This window comes from Castor canadensis, chromosome 19, assembly GCF_047511655.1.
Source record: "Castor canadensis chromosome 19, mCasCan1.hap1v2, whole genome shotgun sequence".
In the NCBI taxonomy this organism is placed as follows: domain Eukaryota; kingdom Metazoa; phylum Chordata; class Mammalia; order Rodentia; family Castoridae; genus Castor; species Castor canadensis.
The window spans coordinates 23773719-23793326 of NC_133404.1; the positions used below are offsets into that span (position 1 = coordinate 23773719).

Below are 19608 nucleotides of genomic sequence, written 5' to 3' on the forward strand. Positions count from 1 at the left end.
AGGGAAATAGGAACCCTCAAATACTGCTGGTGGGAATGCAAGCTAGTGCAACCACTCTGGAAAACAATATGGAGGCTTCTTAAAAAACTAAGCATAGATCTGCCATAAGATCCAGCAATCCTACTCCTAGGGATTTACACAAACGAATGTGACTCAGGTTACTCCAGAGGCACCTGCACACCCATGTTTCTTGCAGCGCTGTTCACAATAGCCAAGTACTGGAAACAGCCAAGATGCCTCAATACTGATGAACGGATTAAGAAGGTGTGATATTTATACACAATGGAATTTTGCTCAGCCATGAAGAAGAATGGAATCTTATCATATGCAAGTAAGTAGATAAACTGGAGAACATCATCTTAAGCATAGTTAGTCAGGATCAGAAAGCCACAAATCGTATAGTCTGCCTCCTATGCGGACTTTACATCTAAAACAAATGCAGTATTATTAGACTTGGGTCACACGCTAAGGGGAGGACACATATACAGGAGGAACAGGGATAGGTAGGAAACCCAAAACTTGAAAATGTTTGAAGTGTCCACTGCAGAGGAGTTCATATATTAACCTTAAAACGACAGAGGCCACTATGGGAAGGTGACGGATCAGTAGTGAAGAGGTCTGGTAGAGATGAATCAATTCAGGTTGTAATACACTTGTGCATGAAGCAATGCTAGGAATCTCTCTGTATAGCTAATCTTATTTCAAACTAGCAAAAACACTGTGTCATTCTTATTATTGCTTATGTTTACTCTTCAACAAAATTGGAGAAGAGGGCAGAACAGGTCCTGTCTGGAAGCGATGGGAGTAAGAAGGAGAGGGAGGGGATGGAGGGCAGGGGGTTGAAATGGCCCAAACAATGTATGCACATATGAATAAATGAATAAAGCAAACTAATTAAATACATTTAAAAATTTTTAAGAAACATAAATAATATGGCTGTACCGTCCTCCTTACATTCCACCCCTTCCTGAGGAATTTGGCTGATACTATTAAAGACATTTCCCAGGGACAGCTGTTATTACTGATGAAATTTAGTGGGTGATGAAGCAAGTTCTCAAGGCAGTGTCAAAAGAGGAGCTTTGGGTACATCCATTCCAAGGAGCTGTGGACAGGAGGGACCACAGTCTTTGTACACACAGGTGCTAATGTGTTTAAAAAAACTTTCCCTTCACTGCCATGTTGTATTATGATCAAATTACTTGTATGTCCCATTTGCACAATCTACAAAGTATTTTCTGGTTCCTTTGTATTTAAAAATGTATTACAAATCATTCTATACATAAGGTGACAGAACTGAGGTATATGGACAGACACCAACCCTGGTCATGATGTAGTTATGCAAACTGTTCACAAAATGCATCAGCTTCACTCTTAAGAGGAACATGCAATGGATCTGCTGTCTTACTGGTTCCTTGTGTGGTCCAAACTGAGCAACTGTGTCTTGTACATGAAGAAAGCCTTCTTTAAGTTGGGGTGTTTCTGAAGTATTAACCAGTTCTATAAAAGATTGAAAACGCAAAATAAGTGGAAATGAAACTGCCTCCAACCTTACTGCACTCATTACATGAGCAGGGAACTCTGAGGGATACAGCATCAGCACTGCTGGGTGTGCCCTGACAGGCATGTACCAGGGACCCATCTCAGTGCTTTTGGAAGGTCAAGTGTCAAAAGTTCCCTGCATCACCTTTGCTATCACTAATGGAAACATGTAAAAGTTCCATTAATCCTTCATTAAACATTTCTGGATAACCTAAGAAGAGTATTTTGGGTTAAATCAGTAATAAGTTATTGTCTTTAAGTTCAACTCTACATACAACTTCCTGACATTTCACTCACATACCTGAGGTCTGCAAAACTGCTGCTACAGTTTTCATTTGTTTATACATAAAAAATGGTGAAAATCCACCAACTCCTTCTTTTCAGGCTAAAACTAAATTAAGGTTTATCTGCTGAAAACACACCTTGCCACCAAAGAGTAAAACATCCAGAGTATATTTTGCCCATTTTATGTGCAACAGGAGAAGGAACACCTGATTATAAATTTTTTGACATTCCAAACTTATAACAATGTCTACAGGCCACAGGACCTATAAAAACAAAAAACAGAAAATTAGAATACAAAATAACCAATTACGTGATTTCAGTTTTAATAGCAATAGATGTTCATTAAAAGCATGCTTACCTTGTAGCTCAGGGTCACACCATCTAAGATATGGACAGGTAATTTTTTCTTAGCTGGGTCAACATTTTCAAAAGATATAGACAGACTAAATGAAGAAGTTTCAGTTTTAATTTCATGCTCATATAATTTAGTTTTATGCTAATATAAAAATGCTCCTTTAAAACCAATTCAAGGGCAGGGAGTATAACTCAGTACTAAAGCTCTTGCGTAGCATAAGAAAGGCCCTGGGTTCAATCTACAGCACAAGAAAAAAGAAAAAAAAAAAACAAATACACCTCATTTTAAAATTTATTTACACATTTTAAAAGAAACACAGCATAACTCATGAATTTAATTATGGTGACAAATAAATGTTTTCTACACATATTCCAGAACAGGAAGTTTGTTTTAGAACTAAAAAGGGCAAAGGTTTGTTTTCTTATTTGTGGGTTTTGTTTTTGTTTTTGTGACCATTCTGTCTTAGCCTCTGCAATGCTTGGATTACAGGCATGCATATCAGTTCCAGCTAGATTTTACACAATGGATTTAGCTAGAAAAGTAAAATCCATTGGTAAAATGGTAAGTTAATTTGAAAGAAAGTTGGGGAATAGCCTGGAAGCTTAATTCTAGTGAAAAAGTCAGGTGGCAGGCTCAGAAAACAGAGCTTTCTGCTTTTGTGTGGAGAAAAAACGGGAAAAGTGGCCTCCTCAGTAAGCCAGGAGAGGATGGGAAGAGTGGCCTCCTGAGCACTGGCCCATTTCAGAGCCTGAGCAGAAGAATGGGTCTCTTTGCAGCAGGGTGTTGCATGCTGCTTTTCCCATGCATTCCTATCTATTTTAATTTTGTTTTTAAATCTATTTGAAATGATTCCTGTAAGAAAGCAACACAGAAAACAGAAACACCCATGTGTCAGGCATTACTCAGGCACATAAGTGTCCTTATCTTGTTTAGTTCTCAGAATAGCTGGGGGTGTTGAGAAGTGTTGACTCTCCACAGCTCTACAGAGCTACTAGAAGATGATACCTGGATACTCATTATGGAAGGTTTAAAGTGGGGAGCTACCCTTAATACCAGAGAAGTAAGGACAATGTGTGATCATGAATTAGCTGAGTCATTCCACCCACAGGCACTAGTCAGGATTATTTTAGTGCTGAACAGTCTATTATGTCACATTCATTAAGTGATGTAGTTAGCAAGCAACTACTACTTTGTCAGGTGCTATGCTAAGCAGGTGACATAAGGCTGATCTCATCCCCTCCAAAGTCACCTTCACGGTACAGAGGAAACAGGGCAGCAATAAATGAGGAGACCATCACCAGGCCACAAAAAGGAGAATACGCCACTGGAGGATGGAGAAAGAAAGCATTTGAGGAAGCCAGAATGATTTCCAATCCCTGAAATGTGTAGCAAGGTAGGAGAGAGAACATGGTGCGATGCATCTTAAACATGAGGTTGGGAAAATTAAGCCAAACGGTAAGAAATCTCCCTTCCTTGTGAGACCTAATGTGGCCCAACTGGTGTGAGGTACCCAGGAGAGCATGAGTAGTAGAGGTCACTCTGTGCAGGCCAGGTCCCTTGTGATGGGAGGAAGTGAGGCTAAGAGACAGACAGTCAGGAGAGCTGAGGCAGCCCTGGGAAGACAGGGATATCCCTGAGGAGGCAGGAATGTTAAATTCGGCAGCAGTACACAAGGCCTACGAGGGAAGCCACCAGATTTTGACAGGCTGGACGGTCCATCAAATCATTTCTCACTCAGCAGGGATAGCTACCCACTATCTCAATTTGCTTTTTTTTTTTTTTTTTTTTTTTTTTGATTTGAGACAGGGTCTCACTATGCTGCCCAGGTTGGCCTCAAACTCTTGGGCTCAAGAGATTCTCCTGCTTCAGCCTCCCAAGGAGCTGGGAGCTGGTATACAACACCATGCCTGGCTTTGATTTTCTAATTTAAAAATAATTATTGAAATTAATAGGGCTAATATGAAGACCAAGTAAGATAACATATGAAAAATTCACAGGTCATTTCTTGGCACATGGCTTACTTTATACTTGTTTTTCTTTTTGGCAGTACTGGGGTTTGAACTTAGGGCCTTACAACCACTTGGTCGATGCTCCTCACCTTTTGTGCTTTAGTTATTTTTTAGATAGGGTCTTGTACTTTTGCCTGGACTGGCCCTGGCCCACAATCCTACCTCTGCCTCCTGTGTAGCTGGGATGACAGATATATATCACCACGTATGACTTATTTTGAGACACTAACTTTTCTCTTGACCTTGAATGCAATCCTCCTAATCTCTGCCTCCCAAGTAGCTGGGATTACAGAGGTGAGCCATCACACCTGACCCTACTTTATACTACTTAAAGTCAAAGGTGCTGCCCATATGTTACCGTGAACTATCTTCAGGATAGCGCTGTCCTACTGCTTCTTGGAGTTGGACGTGTAGAAAAGATGCATTCTGCCAGGTTTCCTTTTCTCTTATTTTATCAAAAATTATGTGCAGAAGTCATACATGGTATCTCCACCTTCCATTAAGAAAAAATTTCTCATGGCCTGCAAGTACTCTATCAACCTGAATGAAGAGAAGATAAGTGACAGAAATCTTTTAAGCTATGAGGTTGGGTTCCTGACCAGTGCCAGGTATGTGCACTGCTATGTTTAAAGTGGACACTTACTAACATTAGAAATACTAAAGACTTAAAGACTTTTCCAATAAGAATACTTCTTCAATAATAAAAGTAGGGTATGTTATCCTTTCATAACCAGAAAGAAATAGTATATTTTTCTATAACATTATAGAAAATTGGACAAGGTCACAAAAATGAAACAAACAAAAAATCAAATCCTAACATCCACTGGTACTATTTGGAACATTTCACTCCAGCTGTTTTTTTCTATGCTTTAAAAAAAAAAATTTACCATGTTATGCAGGCACTGTACCACTTGAGCCACACCCCCCAGCCCATGACTTGCTTTTTAAGTTATAAAGACAGTTTTTGTTATCTAAAATTCTGTAACAACCTAATTTCTATGAACTTCACAGGGGTCACTTGTGAATATGGATATGCTAGTTTCAGGAACTGGTATCGTTTACCAAGTAGTTTCCTATTTTTCTTCTGACAGCAAAACTTATGTTGGGCATTTAAAAAAAATTGGGGATAGATTCTCAAAGAATTACACTTCCCAACACATTTAAAGAAACATTAATGGTTAGTCAATATTCTTAATGTTGTTTACTACATATTTATTCCCTACTCTAATTAACTTGAAATACAGAATTTTAAAATAAATTTGCAAAAAGTCCCAGGTTTGATCCCCAGCATCCTACTCCCAAAGCAACTGTTCTGAAATCAACTACTGATTACTTCTAAACCTAAATTACTCCTTTTTACCTATAATCTTTTTTAAGAGTTTGCATGAGATTTCCACAGCAATGTAGGTACTGCTTATCAATATGAGGATAGAGGCAACATCTCAAAGTTAATTCAAAAGTATGACAAGTCACAGATTCTGATGATCTGTCTACACATACATCACCACCAGCAAACTTCTCATGAAAATCACTCTGCTCCAAATACAACCTTTAAGATAAAAATGTAAGCCTTCTTTATATGAACTGGTATTAACAGAGTTCTCTTAAACCAAAACCCCACAGTCCAATTTTTCTTTCTTTTTTTTTTGGGCAGGTCACAACAATGAAACAAACACTAGGATTTGAACTCAGGGCCTCACACTTGCTAGGTATGTGCTCTACCAGAGTCTCATTATTACCTTTAGTCTTAAAATTATTCATTATTTCAGAAAGAGGAAACCTTTCTCCCTAAAACACCCTATCAGAGTTGCTGCTGCCTTTAGGGCCAGGTACTGGAGTTGGTCCTCCTATTAGGTGCACATGGTTAATGCTGGCCATCAGACAATATGTCACCATGTGGGCATTAACAGTTTATTCCACTGGGGCTAAATGGCTAAAAGCATCCTAAGCCCAGAGGGAGACTCTGACTCAGTGTTGTGTCTTATGCCTACACAGACTTTCAGGAGCATATTCTGAATGAGCAACAGCCCTTCCATGGGCCTGAAGGCAAAATTATACACCTGAAATATGTGAACATAACATCTGCTTGTATTTTGTTTATTAGAAAGAGCAGGGTTTTTGTCGTTGTTGTTAAGGCGAAAGCCCTACCTGTCAGAAATAAACAATTTAACTAAACATTGAAGTGATGTTGCCATCTCAACCAATGAAAATTTTGCAGGTGTGTATCACCTTGCAAAGTTAATGGCCAACAGTGGGTCTTGTGCATCATCGAGCTCAAGATGCCTTCCAGCAGTGGACTGCATCTTCGTTAGGTTCTTTCTGGCTGCCTGTGGCTAAGTAAGGACCTGTGGAGTGGAGTCTTCTCCATGTTGAAGACGTGACTGTACACATTCCAAAAAGAGTGTGTGTAAGCTTTTTCTTTCTGCATCTGAAACACAATATGTAAGATGAATTATGATCTCCTAAGTCAAGTTAACAAATAGGAATCAATTTCATTTCATTTTATTTATTTATTTTTTTGTCCCTATCCTCATAGATTTATATATTTTTTTCTTTTATTCATATGTGCATACAATATTTGGGTCATTTTCAATTTCATAATTTCATTTTAATAGAGCCTGGTATTTGATTTGTGAAGGTCTATCTCTGTTTCTTTTTCCTTTATAGTGAGCAAAGTCAAACATTTTGTAGCCTCTGTTAACTGCAAAGTTGAGGGTTAAATACAAGGTATAAGGCATAGAGTAATACCTAAAGCAGAGCAGTTGAAAATTAATATATATGCAGTATATATACCATACTGCATATATTATAATAAGACATCTAGGATCAAATTTCATAGGAAAAAATACTGCACAGCCAACAGTGGCCTTGGAAAGCTCATTACAATTAGTATTCAGTTTAAAAGGAAATAGTCCACAAAGGAAAAATATTATTTAAAGTAGATATGGTAATTAATATGTTAATAACTGCCAAGGCCCACTGTCCTCAAGAACTAAAAATTGCACCAATTAAGAAATGCCAGAGCATTTTTTAAAGGACCAGTCCTAAGGAACTGAGAGACAAAAATGCATGTGGAACTTATCATTGCCTTTCCAAACACCATGCTAAAGGTTTCCAATGAAGACAACTGTTCTATCAACCAAAAGCACCATGATTACTCATCCAATCATAGTGGTAATTTCCATTAAAGTAAAAGGCTGATCACCTTCAAGTTACAAAATAATTAGGTACCTCAGGATGACAAGAGTGAACTGCTGCTGTCAACCCCAGGCTGAGGGCAACATATAAAGAAGGGAAGGGAAGGGTTACCTCTGGCTGCTGCCTGGCATGCGGTGCTCTCTACACACCTCAGGTTCTTCAGCAGCTGCACTGACTTTCCAGCCATTATGATCTGCTTCAGGACAGGCTTGAGGAAAGACACCATGGTGTGCTGCCTACTGGAGGGGCCATGGTCACTGCCAGAACTCGCACTGGCATTGTCACTCATTTTTTTTTCATTTTCTGATACACTCTACAATGTGTAAGTTGCATACCAAAAGTCTCTAGGATTTACTGGAACATTTTTGTTGCTATGGAGATTCAAAAGAATTTTAAACTTTATCTTCCCTGAAAACATAGAACACGTGGTTCTAGCTTAGGCTAGAGACATTCCAAAACACAGTGATATCAATAATTAGTAGGATGAAGCAATTTTCAGGCAAAATAGAGCAATTTTTATCTGATCTCAATTTAACATAGAAAAGCACCACAGATAAATACTTTGAATGGTAGAGGCAAAATTTAAGTGGAAATGATTTCCAGAATTGGAATTAAATAAAATAAGGTTAATTTGGTCTTTAGAAGAAGAATGAAAGTTTGCCCATTTTATGACCTCCTCTGAAAGTAATTTCCAGGGTTTGCTACCTTTTTCTCCCATACAGATTCTTTTTATTTTTGTCTTTTTGTTCTGGAGATTGGACGCAGGGCCTTATGCATCTAAAACACGTTCTCCACCACTGTGCTCCTCATAGTTTAATAACTGGATGGCTTTTAACAATGAAATGATGGACACTCATCACTTCAGAAGAACAGTCAGAATCCCATTTTCATGAAAATTCTTATGTGAGACTGATGAAACAGGACCCCACGACAGACATAAGATTCAGTTGAAGGAAAGCCAGTCCATTCATGCAAGCATGTCTTAATTTTCCAGGCTGTAAAGACTTCAAAGTTCCCTTTCCTAAGCATTTCATTACTATTGATAGAAAGCATTCATCTCAACAAGCTACAGAACTGAAAACTAAGTTAAAAAGTATAAAAACAGTTGTCCACTGCAGTTTTGTATGATTCTGTTTAGAATCCATATCTAAACAGAAGGGGAATTATCATAAATGAACTAAGGCTTTCTTTAATAGTTTTATTAAATATTGTGCTGAGGATAAAAAAATTAGCTTATTCCAAGAAATAAATATATTAGAGGCATACCCTGTATTATTTTCATATCCAATTGAAATTTTTTTTCTTTTTTCCAGTAGGACTGGGGCTTTGCACCCTTATTGATAATTTTTAATGGGAATAGGTGTAACCGTTTGATATCATCCAAATCATCTTATGGGAAGCAGCGTATACTTTAATTAAAAATATAATTTACTATGAAAAGCTACAAACTGACATAAAACTTGGACAAAGATATTTTTAACTGAGTGGTGCCTGACATCGTCTATAAAGATGCAACACAATATGCCTATGCTATACTGGCAACACAGATCTGTTGTTTGAATGGTGCTCTTCAGTACCACATGAAACACTTAATTTTGACAGGGGATCAAATAAGTGATGCCACCATGCCCTGCACTCCATGCACAGCCTCACCTCTGTATGATGAATTCCTTGGCGCTGTCCCACAGGTGCCCATGCACAATCCACTGATCCAGTCTGCAGGTAGGGCCGCACTGTTTCCACCCAGAGAGAGAACAGGAGGGAAACCTAAAGATGAGGACATACATGGTCAGCTCTCAAAGTTCCTATCACTAGGTTAAGATGAGGTTTAAACATTACCAAAATGCCTGTTAAAAAGTGATTGCGTTTTTATATATTTTTGAAACAAAGTAAACACATTGTTTGCCATTCATTCTAGCAACCTCCTGATCATGAAAATCAAGAGACACAGGCACAAACTGCGACATCCCAGGTGATGGGTATGGCCACACTATCTACACAGTACCACTAACAAAATGCCATCAGGACAGAGGAAATGATTTCATTCTCCTATAACTCTCAGTAGGGAAAAAAACTGCACTGTTGAAAGAAACCAATCTTCTTTATACTGAAATGGCAAGAAAACAGAAGCACACCTAGAATATATACCTAAATAAAACCTAGAGCTTTCTAGATTATAATTTAGTTAGTTTGTCCTTTTAAAAAACTTTTGGTAAGTAAATATATATAATTAAATTTGCCATCTTAAACCTTTTTTTTTGAGGAAAGTTTGAGGCTAGCCTCAAATTTACAATCCTCCCACCTTAGTGTCTAAAGTGCTACGATTGCAGACATGAGCCATCAAACCCAGTACCACCTCAACCATTTTAAGTGTATGTTTGGAGGTATTAAATACATTCACAAAGTTGTGAAAAAGATGCCAGAATTTTTTACAATGTAACACTGCAACTCTGTACCCTGCACCCATGGAACAACTTCCCATTCCCTTCTCCTACCCCAGTACTCACCATTACACCCTTTCTATGAATGTGACTAGATTAGGTATCTCATACCCCTGAACTGTGTTTTCATGTAGAGAAGGGTTATTGTAAATAGCTATATAACCCAGCTGGGTATTTTTCACAACTTGCTTTTTCTTGCCTCTTTGTTCCAGTGATCTTAATTTAAAAGCTAATTTTAAAACTCTGACTTGCTACATCATGATTTAAGTATTATTTAACAAAGAATTATGACAGGTTATCCATCACATCCACCATTCATTTGACACCAGGCAGAGAGTTCCACATACAGTTTGCTCAGAGGCTTCGCCAACACTGTCATATTCAAGAATGGCCTTGTACAGGGTGTTGAGTAGGTGAGATGCCCGGACAACATTCCGAGTGTCTGGTGGTACTTCTGCTACTCCGGTACTAAACACCTTGTGCAGAACCTTGAGCTGAGCCAAGTGAGGTGACAACTTGTCCACCACTGTTGCAAGAGTTATTGTGGTATCTGTAAGCATCAATAAATCAGTGTCAACTGCAAGGAAAAATGTATGTGTCCAAAATGTGATATAAATGCCGACAATGCTAAGTTACTACCATGACTTATGGAAAGACATGGTCAAACGGAGGGAGGTGAATTTTAAATTCACATCACAAGAAGCTAATTTCACTAAGGAAGAAAGAACTACAAGTCAAGGAGAAAAACTTAGCAGAAAAATAATGTATAAAGGAAGTGACTGCTCACAAAAAAGGAAAGACAATGATTCTTAAAGACACTGATTTTCACTTATAATAAAAAATACAAACTAAAGCTATACAAGTTAAAGCAAACCTCCCCTACCATGGGCCACTGTTTTAGTAAGGGGACAGGGGAAATTATGACTACATACAAAGGGGTGGCTCAAGCAAGTTCCCAGCAAAGGCAGCATGGCTCCATAAACTGAACATGGAAATAATTATAAGTATCTATACATGTAATAAAATGGCAAAGATTCTGAAGATGCTATGTATGCCCCCTGCCCAGGTCAAATAATATTGGTGAAACCACTGTTGGGGGTTCTGCAATCTTGCTACTATGTAGTACCATGTCAGTTTTCCAGTTATGACCCTATTTGTAATCATGTAAGGTTTCACCACTGGGGAAATAGGGTGATGGGGACATAGGACCTCTTTGTACTACTCTTTGCAGTAGATGAAAATAAAAGGGGGAAACTACACTGGTTGACTGTTTTATACTTGTCATATTGGCAAAAACCAAAAAGTTTGATAACACACTGTTGGTGGAGTGTGAGGAAACAGATCTGCATATACAATGCTGACAAGAATATAAAGAGTATCTGTACCTCCCTGAAGATATTGCAACATGACAAAATCTAGCAGAATTCCACATGCCATCACATACTTAATGTTTGACACAGTAATTCCATTTTTAAGAATCTGCTCCACATAAAACATGTTGCATGCATGTAATTATTGAAATGTGTAAGTGGTTACCACTCAAATTCTGTTGCAAACCGCAAAAGGCTGGAACCAATCTAAATACCCATCAAGGAAAACTGGAGTATGTATGATATACCAAGCTATACAGTGAAACACGCAGTAGATCAAGTGTTAAAGAGTAGCCTGTCTAGAAAGAGAGAGGTCCTGAATTCAAACCCTGGTACTGAAAAAAAGGTATGAGGAAGGTCTCATGTAATTGGATGGTATAATCCTCAAAGTTTAAATTAGAAACTAACTTAAAGAGGGTAGTGTAGTGACTACCAGGTATGTGTTTATGTCTGTGCATTACCTGGGTATATCTGTGTATTTCTGGAAGTATGTACAAGAGCTAAGGACTTGGTCTGCCTCTGGGGAGAGAAACTGACTGGCTTGGGAACTAAATCAGGAGGAAGAATTTTCATTGTACATGTTCTATATGTGTTGGATTTTTAGAACTATGAGTGGCTTAAAAATATAAAGTTAAAATAACTCAAAATATGACATCCATAAGAATTACCTATTTGCCTTGTAGTTCCCTTTATCCTTCCTCCCTCCCTTTCTTCTGCCCATTTGAGCCCCAGCCCCCTTTTGCAGGTAGGGCTTTGTGTTTTGGCCTGGGGCCACTCTTTGACCTCAATCCTCCCACATGCATTACAGAAAGCCCCAACATGCTCAGCCTGTAATTTTGGCATCTTCTATCAATGGACAATTTCAATGGAATTCAAGTATGAGTTATGTATCTTATGAAATAAAGAACATTTAAATACCATTATTGATGATGCACTTCTCAATTTCTGCAAGCTCCTCTTTGAAGCTAATGAAATATTTGTGAACAGCCCACATGAAAGCCTGACAGGTTCTAAAGGGAGCTTCAGTTGACTTCTTGGGTACACAACCATTTCCAGGTAGGAGGCTTTCAGAGCTGTGTCCCATGACTTCATCGATGAACTCCTGAAGTCGAAACACAACCTGTCCATACACTGCTATTTGTTCCAGCACAGATCGTAAACAGACCCGTGATTGAAGCAAAGTGCAATTATTTGACGCTGGCCTTTTCTAAACATTTGAATTCACTGTAAAATTAAACACTAGTTTTAAATACTAATAGAAGACAAAGTTAATATAATGATGAATATTTAGTTTTGTACTCAGGAAACAATGAGCATTAATTTCTACATAATATAAACTAGTGACTTATATTTTTTGAAAGTACACATAAACTGTAGGCAAAATAATTATAGTGAACAGCTTTCCCAGAACAAAATGAAAGAAAAAAGATCAGAGAACACAAATCAAAATTAGTAATAAACAATATTAAAGAGTTGTCTAAGTACTGTAAAGATACACAATTTTACTTCTTAGATCTTAACTCTATTTAATAATTAACTTTAATATTGCAAAACGTTCTAAAGTTATATTGCCACCATTTATATAAATCCTATTATTTAGTTACAATAAATTCAAATAACTTACGTGTGTCAAATGGGTTACTACAATATTGTTTCTCATAGTTACTTTCCCATCTATCAACTGAACTATAAAGAGCTTTTTAATCCCTGAAAGTAACCGAAATGAAATGAAAATATGAATATACTTTCTTTAAGTCTAGAAAAACAGCCATTGCAGTATGCTTAAAAAATTTTTATTGAAGATCGAAAACTAGGGGACAAAACAAGTGGGATGACAAGAAAGTCAAAGATATCCATATTTTCATCTTCACTTCAAGAGTCAAGATATTTCAACATCATCTTAGAAAGAAGTCCAACACAGTGTTATCAAAGCACCTCCCCCATGTACTTGACAACCCAAAGAGACCATCCAATGTCTAACACTATCAGAATGTCAGTACCACAATTCACTGTGAGGGCACAGGACCCGGAGCTCAGCAATAACAGTGCTACACACTGCATTAATTCCCAGTGCCTGTGTCTCAGGCAACTCTTATCAATACACTCTTTCTAGTAAAAGCAGTCAGAGCAAACCTTGATTTGAACTCAGATATTAAAAAAGGGATGGTCTAATCCAACAAAATTATATATTAAATTACTGAAAATGGAAAAGAAGCAAGTATTATCAAAACCTCCCAATCACTACAGTCCAAAGTCAAAAGTCATTAAGAACTTTGTTCTTAATGGCCTATTTCTAGTTTGCACATGGAAACACATGGAAACTTTCCTTTATGAAAACAGTTTTAGTTTTTACTAGTAAAGTCTTCCAGACTATTAATTAGATTAATAGGTCTTACCATAGGGTTTCTTGAATAACCTGTGTCTCAGTAACAAAAACCCTTTCATCTGGAACATACAATGGATCACTGCTATACAGGTGCTGCTCCCTATTAAATACCAAACATCAAAGGTCAACAGAAAAAATTTCTAACTAGGTAAAATAACTTTTCTTGATGAATGTGTGCAATTTTATGCTAACTTAAAGAGTAATCAGTCAATAATAAACATAATAAATGCCTTTATTGTCCTCTGTATTAATTTTCACACACTCATTGAATACTCTCAGAGAAGCATTTCCAAGAAATTCCAATTGTCATCTTTCCCCATGGGTAGGCAAATGTTTAAAACTATGCAATGTGTTTTATGGAAAACAGTAAATGTCTTTTTATAATGAGTGCACTAAAACATAAATTAAATAATGGGCTAATATATACCAATCCATTAAAATTAAAAATAACAATATATAGCATAATTAAATCATTGTTTGGATATTTTAAATAATAACTAATTAAAAATTGTTCGAATGGACTAGGGCTTAGCTCAGCAGTAGAGTACTTGCTCAACACGTGGAAGGTCATGGCTGGATTGCCCATCAAGGGGTGGATGTGTATGTATTCAATTGAAATTGTTTAAAGTAACAAGCTTACATTTCAAGAAAATGAAATGGCTTAAATAACAAACCAAATGTTTTACCCTCAAACTGTCTTCTATCATTTCATTATATGAAAAGTTCAATTTCTTACCAGACAGCAGCTAAATTGGAGTGCAAATGTAAACTATGAGGAATCCTAGAAGGCCTGGTTGTCCAGTACATGCTGTTCCAACCAGCTTCAGCCATCTGGCTCATCTGCTGGAAGGATATGTAATAAGGTTTAATTACAATAGTGTAACAAAAATGAATGAAAACAATTTTTTTTTCTTTTGGCAGTAGTAGGGATTAAACCCAGAGCACATGAAAACAACTTAAAAGGAGGCGTTATTAATTTTTGCTTACAGGTTCAGAGGCTTCAGTCCATCAGAGTATGGCAGAGTGGTTCATATCATGATGGGCAGGGAGCAGAGAAAGGGAATACAGGAAAAGTCCAGGGCAACACACAGTCTCCAAGGACATGTCCTAGTAACCTACTTCTTCCTACTCTCCAACACCATTCAATAATGCCAATGTGCTATGAATCCATCAAGGGTTTCATCTATTCACTAAGTCAGCACTCTCAGGATTTAATGTCTCTGGAAACACCCTCACACACACACCAAAGGTATACTTTACTAATCTCTGAGGTGTTTCTCAATCCAATGAAGTAGACAATTAAGATTCATCATCACAAATAGTTAACAAAAAAACTGTTGGCCAAAATATCTGGACTTAAGACTCCATTCAGATATATACCTTAAATGGCTTTTTAAAAGCTACTTAATACTTCTATATTTTCTTTCAAACCATACATAGAAACACACAAAAAATATTTAGTTAAATGTTATCAGGTGGAAAGTAAAAACCAACTGCTCAAATTTATATATCAACCTATCTATTATTACTGGATTTTAAATTAAGGGCCAGGCAGGTGCTGTACCACTTGAGCCACATCCCCAGCTGCCCTTCTCTCCAATAGGCATTTGTCATTAAGGTCTTGCATTTATAACCAGACTGGCTGGGACCACAATCCTCCTATTTATGCTTCTCAAATAAATGGAATGGGTTCTCATGAACTTTTTGCCTGGGCTAGTGAAGAACCATAATCTTCCTGATCTCCACCTCCTTGGCAGCTAGGATTACAGGTGTGAATCACTATATCCAGCTATAATCACTCAAATTTAAAAATGATCATACCATTAAAAGACACAAATGGTATACCTTAATAGTAAAACAAACAATAAAGAAATTGAAATGGCAACCAAAGACCTTCTCAAAGCAGCAGGACTTGTACTAACTTTCATAAAGTAGATGATTTCTATTTTATGTAAGTTATTCTGGAAAAAGAGAAAGCTAACTAAAATGTTATAGGCTAATATAATTTTGATGGTAAAACCAGATAAAGATGTTAATAAAGATAACTCATCAAAGAATAACAATTAAACATCCTACACTGAAACAGAATGGTCAAAGTTTAGCTCAGGAATTCAAAGATGACTCAATATTAGAAAATTTATCTTTTTGGGGGAAGAGGTGGGCAGCACTGGGGTTTGAACTCTAGGACTCACCCTTGCTAGCCAGGAACTCTACCACTTGAGCCACTCCACCAGGCACAATAGTGGAAATATTATGTACTCATATTTGTAAATGGTACAACGAGACCTGTTGAAACTATTCCAGGAATGGGGGGGAGGGGATAAAGGAGAATAATGGATATATTGTAAGAACTTTTATAAATGTCACAATGTACCCCTGGCACAACAATAAGAGTAATTTTTTAAAAAGAAAAATATATATATATTGATGTAATAGAATAAAAGAGAAAAAGAACAGCATATGATAAAAACACTTATTAATGATTAAAGACTAGAAAAAAAGGAATAAAAGGAATTGCTATGATTTAGATATGAAGTGTCCTTCAAAAGTCTCATGTGTTGAAAACTGAACTCTCTACTATACCATTCAGAAGTGGGGGTTTGGAGAAGTGACTGGACCAGGCGGGCTCTGCCTATAATGGACTAATCTGATGTATTCAAAATCTGAGGCCATTATCAGGAGGTGGAGAAAACTTCTGGGGGAACCTGACATATGATAAAGGTGGAACCACAAAGCATTGTGGAAGAACGGACTGTATCCTAGATGCCACTGGGGAGACAGGCTCATGAGATGGGAGAAAAACAAACTGAACCCTCTACCCTACCTTCATGGACCCAGTAGCCACTAAGGATCAAAATGCAAGTGATAATTAAACAAACAAAAGAAAAATACAGGGAAATGTCTTTTTAGAGAAAACTTTCAAGACCCAAGTACTAACCATATGAAAAATTCACAGATTTGATTAAAACTGATCTCAAAGCTTGTCCATTCTTTAGGGGATTCCTGTCAGAAACACCAGCACCTGGCCACACACAATACCTTTCCAGCTGACTTGAGGCCCCACTTTTCTGTTTTGATCTTGTTATTCTAATGGAGTCCTGCCTATCTGGATCCCAGAGTCTTCCCTACTTAAGGACTGTTGAGCATCTTCATCCTCACTGTCTTCAGACCAATTCTGATTAAAAAAAAAACAGACCTTACCCTTAGAAACAATTCACAATTAGAGCAATTTTGGCTTAAAGATTGGGAGAATTTCACAAGAAAAGCAAAAGTTTTCAAGCAACATGGACAGAAAAGCAAAAGCCAAATGAAACTTTCCCTAAGTCTCTTGAAAGTGTCTATTACAGGAATGAAATGATTTTTCTTTTTTTTTTTTTGGTGGGGGATAGTACTGAGGTTTGAACTCATGGTCTCATGCTTCCTAGATTGGTGCTCTATGACTTGAGCCACTTCACCAGCCTTTTTTTATTTGTGGTACTGGAGTTTGAACTCAGGGCCTACACCTTGAACCACTCTACCAGCCCTTTTTTGTGATGAGTTTTTTCAAGATAGGGTCTTGCAAACTATTCAAAATGAGATCCTCTTTATCTCTGCCTCCTGAAATAACTGGGATTGCAGGCTTCTGTCACAGGCTCCTGGCTAAATATGTTTTCTTAGGAATGATGGTTGGTTTTTGTGGCAGTAGTGGGGTTTCAACTCAGGGCCTCATGCTTGCTAAGCAGGCACTCTACCACTTGAGCCTCTCAGTCAGCCCCTAAAGTCATTTATCTTAAGTGGATATGATTTCACATTCTTAAACTTTTTTAGGTGGTACAGGGGTTGGAACTGAGGACCTCACACTTGCTAGGCAGGCACTCTAACACTTGAGCTATTCTGCCAGTTCCACCAACCCTTTTTTGCTTTGGGTATTTTCAAGACAAGTTTTCACGAACTATTTCCCCAGGCTGGCTTTAAGCCTCAAACCTCCTGATCTCTGCCTCCTATGTAGCTAGGATTATAGAGTGAGCCACTGGTGCCCGGCTAGGAATGGAATGATTTTAGGTAGTAACAAATCACAAGATCACTTCTCCTGAGGGGATACCTGTGTTCGCCCCACTCCATTTCCCGGAACTAATGATATGGTGCAAAATCTTAATAATTCTTCTATAACAAACTATTATAACTTAGCAAAGAGTGTTTCTGCTTTAGCTAAAATGTTCCATGAGCAGAAGGAACCATTAAAGTGACCTTTGTCTTGTTTTCAATGGCAAAACCATTACCACTTACTGGTGCGTCCACATTTGGACCAAGGTCAATTTCTTCACCTTCCATCAAGTATTTTCCCCAGTCAAAATCATCTTTCTTTTCTAAAACATAACAGAAGAACCTCATTAGCTTTACCGTAAACATTGGGGGGGAAGCAAAAACAAAAACCCAGAACTACCACAACTATAGAAAAAAAAGAAAAAAAGTCTAAAGCTCAAAATACACTCAGGAAACAAAACTTCAAAAATACTGGAACACTTAATAAATTGGTATTTGAATACTTCTTACATTTTAATTAACTCACTCTCAAAAGTTAGTTTTCTCTATCATGAAGACAGTTTTAACTTATGCAGTTAGAACTTATATTTTAAGTGAAAGTTTGCCACTGCATCCAAAGAAACAGAAATACTTCAGTTTCATAGATTTTTACAAGTTTTAATAAAAATCTCAATGCCTAGTAATTAAGAAATAAAATCAATTTGTCTTCTAAACTAACTGTAAACATACCCACTTCTTTATTTCTTGGTGATTCCACATAATTGCTGTTTGAAGGAGAATCAGACAGAAACAGAAGGAGTGACAGTATGGAATAATGTGCATCTGTCTCTGAAACAAAACAAAACAAAATAATGAATTCCTAAGGTTCATAAGTGCTTCCTAAACTAGATTCCACAGAGATTACTCCTTGACAGTTACATCCTCAATTTTTTCCCAGTCTGAGAAATCATGAGTTGCATCAAAATAAATCCTGTCCTCTAAACATTTTTCATAGTTTCAAATGTTTACACATAGAGAACCTCAAAGCCACATGAAGTTTGAGTTCCATATTTCTAACAAATATAAAACATCTGAGCAATGACAGTTTTTATTCCTATAAACTGTTAATGCCTTTTTTTGGAATGTGACATTGTGGCTAAATATATGTAATTCCATGGCAATATGTATCCTTAAGATTAAACATTTCTTCACAGTTTGGCTCAGATGTACCACATTTTGTTAACCAGTCTCCTATTAACAACATTTAGATTTTTTTCCAATCTTTGCTGCTGCAAATGTAGGTTATTTAATAATTACCTGTATAAGAAATTCATCAAAAGTGAAAAACTTAGCTAAAGAAGATTTGCACATGGAATTTTTAGAAATGTCAAAATAACCTCTATAAAGATTATATGTATTTGTATTCAATACAAAAGTGTTCTAATTATTCTTTACTGGAAACCAATTTATGCTGGTCCCAAGACTTCAAGTCTCAATACTTTTTAATTATAACTTACACTGATTTGCATATCACTCCTATTTACGAAAAGTAATATCTTTGTAATGTTGGCTTTTTTATAATCCAGAGCATACTTTTCCTTTGTTCAAGTTTCTGTCAGTCTTTCCTTATTTATAACATTGGTTTCTAAACTGCAAGTTTAGCTTGCAGAAGAAGTTAACACTTAGAAAGCTTGAATTGCTGAAGCCTTGCGTAGTCCAGTAAGGGCTTATTTAAATTAATGGCCCTTGGCTAGCTTCTGGCCACTGAGCTCTTAAAATGTTAGAGGTGGTCAGTGTTATGAATGGCTCACATGTAGAACTATGCTGTATTAATTTGTCTAGATAGTTTCTGTGAACAGTATAGCTTTCCTTTGGGAAAGCTGGAAGTTCAGTAACTATTATTAAGTCACACCCACACTAGGTATTCAAATGACTAGCTCCCTTCCAAATGCCCTGAATGGAGTCAGGATTTCAGGCACCTCAGCCAACACTAAACACTGGACGCCAGATATGGCATGTAAGA

The 19608-nt window shown here is 37.2% G+C and overlaps 2 protein-coding genes across 2 annotated transcripts in view; one reads left to right on the forward strand and one right to left on the reverse strand.

Moving 5' to 3' along the window:
• The window catches only part of LOC109680562 (uncharacterized), a 472009-nt gene that overhangs the window by 108338 nt on the left and 344063 nt on the right, over positions 1–19608 (forward strand). The gene's annotated exons all lie outside the window — the stretch shown is intronic.
• LOC109675239 (gamma-tubulin complex component 5-like) overlaps positions 1–19608 on the reverse strand; it is a 46843-nt gene that overhangs the window by 13914 nt on the left and 13321 nt on the right. Inside the window, 19 exon segments of the mRNA XM_074061838.1 lie at positions 1319–1507; positions 1962–2087; positions 2183–2267; positions 4547–4652; positions 4655–4728; positions 5549–5737; positions 6418–6616; positions 7498–7757; positions 9040–9099; positions 9101–9153; positions 10175–10377; positions 12116–12362; positions 12822–12916; positions 13595–13683; positions 14320–14388; positions 14390–14426; positions 16623–16758; positions 17850–17929; positions 18336–18432. Of these exon segments, the coding sequence (XP_073917939.1) occupies positions 1319–1507; positions 1962–2087; positions 2183–2267; positions 4547–4652; positions 4655–4728; positions 5549–5737; positions 6418–6616; positions 7498–7757; positions 9040–9099; positions 9101–9153; positions 10175–10377; positions 12116–12362; positions 12822–12916; positions 13595–13683; positions 14320–14388; positions 14390–14426; positions 16623–16758; positions 17850–17929; positions 18336–18432 (2394 nt within the window).